General features: G+C 37.3%; 1 protein-coding gene across 1 annotated transcript in view; it reads right to left on the bottom strand.

Moving 5' to 3' along the window:
• Positions 1-7,301: 7,301 nt before the first annotated feature.
• Positions 7,302-9,809, bottom strand: part of LOC113471482 — an 18,742-nt gene continuing 16,234 nt past the window's right edge. The window contains exons 4-6 of the mRNA XM_026830668.1: positions 9,283-9,647; positions 8,281-9,244; positions 7,302-7,460 (exon numbers count right to left, since the gene is read on the bottom strand). Of these exons, the coding sequence (XP_026686469.1) occupies positions 7,302-7,460; positions 8,281-9,244; positions 9,283-9,647 (1,488 nt within the window). The remainder of the gene's footprint in view (positions 7,461-8,280; positions 9,245-9,282; positions 9,648-9,809) is intronic.

Raw genomic sequence — 9,809 nt, 5'->3', positions numbered from 1 at the left:
ACCTGACTATTCATTTTCTGGAAAAGCAATTCCTCAAAAGAAATATAAATGAGGTGGCAGAGTTCCATCTCCATACTACTAATGTTAGCGAGGTTAGGAAGATCGGTAAGGGGTTCCAAAACAAGGGTTCCACTGAGGACGACATGATCCCCATGTCCCTTATTAAATTTTGCATAGAAGAACTTGCTCAACCGCTGGTAGATATTTTCAACTGCTCCCTTCTGTCAGGCACTTTTCCTGACTTATTCAAATCGGCAGTTCTGACTCCATTGCATAAAAAAGGCTCAGTTAGCGATATAAATAACTATCGGCCGATTTCGCTTTTATCTTGGAAAAACTGGTCCATTATAGACTCTCTTTCCATTTAGAGAAATCTTCTTTTGAATAAGGAGCAATATGGTTTTCTCTCTGGAGTTTCAACGACTGATGCAATTGCCAATTTTCTTCTTCAACTGGAGCGCTCTCTAACGTCAAAATTTCACACTTTAGGCCTTTTCTGTGATTTGTCAAAGGCGTTTGACTGTGTAAATGCCGCCATTTTGTTAAGAAAATTGGCATACTATGGCGTCCTGGGTGTCGGTCATCAGTGGTTCCGTTCCTACCTGTCTGATCGACATCAGATGACTAAAATTCCTCATGTGCAGAATGGTTTAAAGTATTATACCTTTTCAAGGGATTTGAAAATCAGGGCCGGAGTACCTCAGGGTTCGATTTTGGGACCTCTCCTCTTCTTGGTCTTTATAAACGATCTTGTTTATTCGACGGATCATGCTAGCTTCACTCTGTTCGCGGATGACACTACCATTCTAGTGTTAGATAAGACAAGGACTGGAGTGTTTAATCGTGGAAATCGAGTCCTCAGTGACATTTGGTGCTGGTTTTCGGATTGAGGCTCAACCAAGATAAGACCACTTTCCTCTAGATTAATCCCCACTCAAACACCTCAACTGCTCCCCTTAGTGCCTGTGATATAAACATCTCTCCATCCAGTGAAATCAAATTCCTTGGGATATATCTCCATGATGAATTCAAATGGGATTCTCATATAAAACACCTGAAAAGCACTTACGCTATCCGCCACTTACGCTATCAGTGCAGTGCAGAGGAATATATCCAAACATCCGGCACTGCTTGCATATTTTGGCTACTCCATAGTTTGCTGTGCTATGGCTTAGTTTACTGGGGTTACTCACCATTGGCATCTGAGATATTTATTCTTAAAAAAAAAAAAAAAAAAAAAAAAAAAAAAAAAAAAAAAAAAGCTGTCAGATCCGTCTATGGCATCCAAGACCTATACCATGTGGATCTCTTTTTAAGGAACTGAACATCTTGACATTGTATGGGCAGTTGATATTGGACTCATGCTTGCTGGTTCATAAAGTTTCAGGCAACTTGAATCGCCACAGTGACAATCATTTGTACAATACCAGATTCCGAAAGAATTTAATTCCATCTAAAGAAAGAAAATTTACCAACTCATTTCTTAACTATGGCATTCAGCTCTATAATCAGCTGCCAGAGTCATATAAACTTTCTGATGCCAACGCATTAAAATCACTGTTGAAACCAAAACTATTAGAAATCTGCCCATACAATGTACAAGAATTTATAGATAATATAAATAAGTTATAATTTTAAATTCTAATTTTATTAGGTACTTAGTTAGGTATCCAATTCATACTCCCCTTGTCTTGTTTTCTTCTTCTTCTTTCAAATATCTTGTCGTTTGTGCTGATCTCAACATTGATCTCTTGTCCCGTTCTCAAGCTAGGTCTAGACTGCGCACCCTTCTCAATCTGTTTAATCTGAAACCCTGTGTGTCCGGTCCTACGCGTATCGGCACAGGTGCTAATAGTGCTAGTGAGACTTGTCTTGACAACATCTTTGTTAATTTTCTGCCTAAAACCTTAATCAATAATGAGATCAATATTTATAGTGGATTGAGTGACCACCAATACTCTCAGACTATCTCTTTTTATACCAAACTGGTCATAACTGAAAAAGTATTCACAAGGACTTTTTCAGCTCGTCAACTTGATGCATTTCTTCAATCTGTGGAGCAGATTGATTTCTCTCTTGTTTCACGTCGTGATAACGTCAATGAACAGGTTAACTGTTTCTACAATCTTATTCTCCAACGGTCCAACCCTTTAACTGCCACTTTCCTTACAAAATAGTGACTGTTGGAGGACCTAAGAAGAAAAAATGGATCACTCGAGGGTTGGCTGTTTCCTGTGCCCACAAACGCCAACTGTTTGCTCTTTGCAGACAGTCGAATGATCCTATTCTACACACTCACTATAAAAGTTACTGCAGTATCTTAAACAAGGTAATTAAACTGGCAAAGAGACAGTATACTCTCAATATCATCAATACTGCTCCGAAGAACAGGAAAAGTCGTGTCGTATGGGATGTTGTAAGGAGTTTCTCGAAACAGAACAGGCCAGTCCACTCCCAGATCAAGCTGAAACAACATGGCACTTCCATTACCGAACCTAGCTCTGTAGCTAACGTTTTCAATGAGTTCTGGATCAACGTGGCTGACTCTGTCTCGTCTCATACAACCTTTATTTCTCCTTCTCTCTCATCATCACTCCCTTCACATTCATCATCACTTCCTTCACATTCATCATCACTCCCTTCACATTCATCATCACTCCCTTCACTTTCATCATCACTCCCTTCACATTCATCATTACTCCCTTCACATTCATCATCACTCCCTTCACATTCATCATCACTCCCTTCACATTCATCATCACTCCCTTCACATTCATCATCATTCCCTTCACATGCATCATCACTCCTTTCACATACGCTTTCTTCAGTTCCTCAGGATCATTTATCTTTTCTGAGGAATCTTCACACTCCAGATAGAGACTTTGTACTTCTCCCTTGTACTCCGTATGAGGTCTTGAAGTTTATATCTTTGAGTGTGAACAAGTCTTCTTCTGGGGCTGATTTCATACCCATTACCATCATCAAGAAGGTCGCTCCATTCTTGGCAGAGCCTCTATCTCACATCTTTTCAACGTCATTCCGATCTCACACTTTCCCTGATCTTTTCAAACGGTCCGTTACTGTTCCAATCCACAAGAAGGGCCCAGTGTCGGATGTTAACAATTTTCGACCCATCTCCTTATTGAGCAGTATTTCCAAGCTTCTAGAGAAGATTGTTGCTTCGAGACTGGTTTCCTATCTTGATTACTATGGATTATTGACCGACCATCAGTTTGGTTTCAGGGCCGGAAAGTCTACTTCTGACGCCGTTTCGTCCTTCTTTCTTCAGCTGAATTCCATTTTATCCAGTGGCAAACACGCTGTTGGGGCATTCTGTGACCTCTCGAAGGCATTTGACTGCGTTGACCACGCCATATTACTCTCTAAACTGCCTTTCTATGGCGTGAGAAACTCCTCTCATAAATGGTTCCAGTCATACCTCTCGAATAGGTCACAGAAGGTTAAAATTCCAGCCTCCATCGATGGTGTCAGGGGAGACGTCTTTTCTTCCGCCCTGACGGTGAGATCGGGTGTGCCCCAGGGCTCGGTTATAGGGCCGCTCCTGTTCCTGGTATATGTAAATGACGTCGTCTTTGCTAATAGCAGTGCCAAGTTTACTCTCTACGCTGACGACACCACGGTCCTTGTGTCTGGAGCTAACTTCACGGAAGCGACTCTTACTTGCTCCTCCGTCATGCGTGATGTACAAACTTGGTTCACTCTCAATAAACTCAATCTGAATGCCAGCAAGACGACTTACCTATACCTGGGTCCAGGAAGTGTTCCATCTTCGGTCATTGTTCCTCTAGAGATTGCGGGAACGTCCCTGATGATACGGCCCGCTGATGAGGTGAAGTTCTTGGGATTGGTTCTGGATCGTGGGATGCGTTGGGGTTCACATCTGCAGACTTTGTCCTCCAGGCTGACGTCAACAGTGTTTGCCCTAAGATCTATTCGAAAAAACGTTGACACTTGCACTAGTCTGAATGCATACTTTGCTTACTTTCATAGCATTATGTCTTACGCTATTATGTTCTGGGGCTTCGCTGCCGGCACTGGAGATGTTCTTCTTTTGCAGAAAAAGGCTCTGAGGGCTGTTTTCGGCCTTACTTATACAACCTCCTGTCGTCCTTACTTTCGAGATCACAATATTCTTACTTTATATGCACAACTTACTCTTGATTCTTGTTTGAATATCCACAAGTTATCTGGTAAACTAAAGAAATATGAAAATGTCCATAGACATGATACAAGAAACAAGAGCAATATTGTGAAATCTCATCCCAAGTACCTCGGACATTCTTTTCTGAACGACGGTGTGAGGCTGTACAATCTCTTACCCACATCTATCAAAGGGTTAAACCAGGAACACCTTCGTGAGGTTCTCAAATCTAGGCTGGTGGAAGCAGTACCTTACAGTTTAGATGAGTGTATTTCTGTTCTTCGTAGTTTAACCTAACTCATTTTTCATCATAGTCTCCTCCCTTCGTTGCCTCTTCTTCACTTCCCTCTTTCTTTTTCTCTCCTGCATTTCCTGTTTTAATGTTCATTCTTCCAATATACCTCTAGATACTTTATAGCTCCCTACCTTGTGAGTGATTATTGTTCACATGTCTTATCTTTCATTTATGTTTATTTACATGTACCCAATGTTTTATATAAATATATATCCCCCCCCCCTATGTAGTTTAGATGTAGATTTAAGCCAAATTGTAAACACCCTCGGGTAATTTTGTACAATAAAATAAATATAATAATATAATATACTTCTTCTTCATTCTACAACAATTATTACAGAATGTAATTGGAGTGAGCTATTAAAGATCCATGACCCCAATTTGATATACTTATCTATAGCTAATAATTTCGAGACTATTTATCAAAAATGTTCGCACACTAAAAAAGTTAACAAGAAGGAAGAAAGTAGCCCATGGGTGAATTTACCCATGGGCTACATTCTTCCTTCTTGTTAACTTTTTTAATGTGCGAACATTTGGGAATTAAACAATTAATAAAAGAAAAAAATGAACTTTTGAGACAATGGCAAAATAATAATAATAATAAAAAAAAACAATTAACATATGAACAATATAAAATAAAAAGAAATATTGTCACAAACCAAATAAAAAAAAAGTAAAAGAATTTATATGTTTAAGAAAATACAAGAAGCAAAAGGCGAAATGAGGAAAACGTGGGATGTTCTAAACTTTTTCATGGAACGAAAAACAAGAATACCGAATGACGTCACGCTAGCAAAAAATTTCAAAACAACAGACCAAAAAACCCTGGCAAACAAATTTAATAAAACATTTAAAGACCAAATAATTAAACTTAAACAAGAAAATGATGGCCCCAGATTCCAGATTAACATGAAACCCCACGAACTACAAAATCGATTAACCTCATTCCACCTGAAGATGCCTACCAGAGAGGACATTTACGTTTTACGACATAATCAAGAAACTTAATAAGACCGGTCCAGGAATTGACCAAATAAGACCCGCGGATGTTAAAAACCATGTACTTACCTTATTGCCTGTATTAACCCATTTAATGAAATCTATGGTGTCCACCAATAAAATACCTCCTGCACTGAAGAAATCAAGGATTACCCCACTATATAAAAAGGGAACAGTGGATAATATCGGGAACTATAGGCCGATAGGATCAATGTGTTTCCTAGAGAAAATATTGGAAAAATATCTGAAAAATAATATTAAAAAATATCTAGAAGAAAATCAAATTATTCCATCACTCCAATATGGTTTTCAAGCAGACATATCCCAATACAGTTTGCTATCTCTGTTTTCTACTATTGATGTAGGTTTATATTTATAGCAGGGAACTGATGGTTTGGTTGGAAACATTTTCTGATGCAATGCTTGGTGAATAATATTGGCGACCAAGTTGTGACGGTTTGTATATTCCCTGGGCGCAAGTACAGAACAACCGGAGGATAGATGTTCAATGGATTCTGTTATACGGCCACAGTCTGCACATGTCATCAACATTTTGTTTCATTACATGTTTCAGATAGTTTCTTGTCTTAATCGTTCTGTCTTGAATGGCATGCAGGAAACCAACAGTTTCACTGTACAGATTACTCTGTATTTTGTTCACAACTTTCTACTTTTTCCCATTTAAACCTGTAGTACGTACGTACGTACGTACGTACGTACAGACCATGGGCTAAAAAAACTTTTTTGTTCTACTTTTTCCCATTTAAACCTGTAGTACGTACGTACGTAACGTACAGACCATGGGCTAAAAACCACTTTTTTGAATCAGGGTCAAAACACGGATATTTCCAACCATTTCCCGATTTTGAAAATTTGGACCGATTGCAATACTTTCATTACTAGTATAGCTCCGCTATACTGTAGTAATAGAAAGTAAAAAGAGCACATTGACCCTGTTACAGGATTTTGCGGAATGGAACAAAGAAAGTACATAGGTAGTCATTATTTGGCTAGATTTAACTAAAGCTTATGAAACCATAAATCACCAAATTCTGCTTAAAAAATTTCATGACGTAGGAATCAGTCATTATTTGGCTAGATTTAACTAAAGCTTATGAAACCATAAATCACCAAATTCTGCTTAAAAAATTTCATGACGTAGGAATCAAAACAGAAATATTGACCAGCTACTTTGAACAAAGAACCCAAGTCACCAAAGTTGGAAATATAATAAGTGATGACGTCACCATTAATGACGGACTAGTTCAAGGCGGAATCTGTTCTCCGAGCTTTTTCAATATATATACACATGATGTCAAACATCTCAACATCAAAAGCCATCTCAAGATGTTTGCTGACGATTCATGTATCATTGCTATTTACGTCAACTTGGAAATGGCAGTAAAAATGGCTCAAGAAGATTTTATAACCCTTCAAGAATATTTTTACACCAATGACATCTTCATAAACCAAACCAAAACAGAGGCGATGGTAATGGGCGTAAGCAGAGGCGTATCTGAGAGCAATCAACATAAGATAAAATGTCATTCACGTAAATGCCTGGAAACGGAAAGGTATAGAAATCATTGTACCTGCTTGAATATAGAATATACCGATCACTGTAAATACCTTGGAGTGACCATCGACAGTAAATTTAAAATGAAAAAACATGTATACACCTTGTGTAAAAAATTAAGAACTGTAAATTACCGAATCATAAGAAGCAATGTAAATATTTTACCCTTCAACACCAAACGAATGATTTATTATGCACTCATCGAATCACTCATGAGATACAGAGTGACCCTGTATACTTACTGCCCTACTTATGTCCTGGAATCACTAAACCGGATACAACGCAGAATCCTCAAATTTCTGTTTGGAAGAAATGAAGAGGTCATCCAAAGTTTTCTGACGCCATCTCAACTGTTTAATCTCATCATACTGGTCCAGAATTTCTTCAATCCCAAGTTTCGACAGAAGACAATCAGCCCATATCCACTGAGGAACCAAGAATTCCGACCAGAGTTCGCAAGAACAAAATATGGAGAGAGGAAGCTTACACATGTTGTTCCAAAACTGTTAAATATATATTGCCAACCGTTCCTTAACGAACAAGATGGTAAAATAGTAAAGTGTTGTATCAAAACAGCATTATTAAGGTAATACCTATGTACATAAATAAGTAAAGGCTGCCATTAGAAATATAAATATGTACCTACCTAGATAAATAAGTAGACAGAAGAAGGAAAAATACAATCCCCAAGAAGTTAGAAGTAGCTTAGGGATTTTTTATTGTTATTTAAATTTGATAAATAAATGTAATACTATTTCAATTCAATTCAATTCAATTCAATCTGTAAATCTTTCTGATTTGTGTACGTACATTTATTGTATATTTATGCACTAGGTATAAAACATTATTATTATTAGCTAATTCATATAGTTAGGTATGGGTTTTTAAAAAAAGTAATTAGGTTAAAATAATAATAATTGGTAGGTAATTAGTAATTAATTATTTTCAACTTCAACACAACAATAAAACATATACTGTCGGGATCAATAAAATCTGGCCAATTATTATTATTATTATTATTATTATTATTATTATTATTATTATTATTATTATTATTATTATTATTATTATTATTATTATTATTATTATTATTATTATTATTATGAGGATGATCACTCATTTATTGAGGTATTTCGCATATACATAGGCTCACAAAAACAATATGTATAGCTATTTGTTCCACGTTGAATATTACTTCTTCTGTGTTGTAGGTAGGTGTAGGTAGGTCTGTAGGTACTAGTTGACATCCATGCTCAAACATTTTCTTATGATGGAGGTTGTCGACAAGATGACAGATTTTTGACACATTCCAATTAGATACTCCGGGTTCTTCAAGCCGCAGGATTCCAAGGCAGACTTCAGGTTTTTGTGAATTAACCCATTAGCACTTATCACAATAGGAACTTGTTTTGAAATGACTGTATCAAAAATCAGAAGTTCTTTGGTTCCATTAGCATTTGGTCGAACACCATTTTGTTCTTTCGCCAGTATATTATTCTGATGGACATGGGCATAAATCTTGCTCTTTATTACGCTTGTCAATAACTTGTACATGTTGGATAGGCAAGTAATAGGTCGGTAGTTGGCAGGATTATCGATGTTATCGTTCTTGGGAAGTAAGTAGGTCACACCTTCCGTTAGGAATGTAGGAAATAATGAAGGGTTGACAATACAATCTTGGAATTGACGCGCAAGAACAGGATGGACATTTGTAAAATGTTTCAACCAATAATTATGAATATGGTCGGTTCCTGGACTTTTCCAATTATTTGTATACTTGATTGCATGGAGAATGTCAAGCGTACTGATTTGTATGTTGTTCATCATAGGGACGTGGTCCATTCGTTGTATTTCCTCTTGAATCCAGCGAGCATTGGGGTTATGGAACTTGCTTATTCCCCATACCTTGTTCCAGAAGTTGTATAGTGAGGACGCAGGAGGAACGACTTTGGTCTTATGGTTTTGCTTTATCGTTAGGTTACGATAAAATCGTTTTTGGTTAACATAGAATTCACGATTTTGTTTATATCGCTTGACTCTCTTGTTGTATCTTCTCAGTTTGAAGCCCAGAGCAGCAACTTTCCGCTTCAAGTTCTCAAGATACAATTTCAACTTTTGAATATAATCGTTTTTCCAGTGTTTCAATCGAGCAAAGTAGGATAACTGTTTAACTTTGGTTTTGATGTTGGCAGAGGCATGATTTGGATCTCTGAAATATTGTGTGAGGATACCAATGCTCTTTCTTACCTTGTTGATTTTCCCTTCAATTCTGAACTTCCATGGTGGTTCTGATTTAACTCTGATGGTGGCTGAACTTCACTTTCATTGATATTGAGATTTTGTTGAAGGCCCAGGTACTTATAGGTTTGGTTTCTCTCTAATTCCTTCATTTCAACGTTATTCATAAGTTTCACATTGTTTGATTGAACTATTTTCCCATGTTTCACGTTCAAGATGTTGCACTTATCGAGCCCAAATGACATCCCAATATCATTGCTTACATTGGACACAATTTCCAGTTGACTTTGAAGCTGGTTTTCATTTTGGGCATAGAGTTTTAAGTCGTCCATGTAGAATAAGTGACTAATTTTGGAATCATCAGTTTTATCTAACTTGTAGCCATAAGGATGAGTGTTAAGTTGATTGCTTATAGGATTTAGTGCTAAGCAAAACCAGAGAGAACTTAAGCTGTCACCCTGATAGATACCATTCTTCAAATACATACGTTCAGTTCTTATCTCTTGGGTGTTGTTCTTCCCTTTTTCATTAGAGTT

This window comes from Diaphorina citri, unplaced genomic scaffold (genome assembly GCF_000475195.1).
Source record: "Diaphorina citri unplaced genomic scaffold, Diaci psyllid genome assembly version 1.1 scaffold2503, whole genome shotgun sequence".
NCBI lineage: Eukaryota > Metazoa > Arthropoda > Insecta > Hemiptera > Psyllidae > Diaphorina > Diaphorina citri.
The sequence above is the reverse complement of the archived record's forward strand: the minus strand, read 5'-3'. Positions and strand labels throughout refer to the sequence as shown.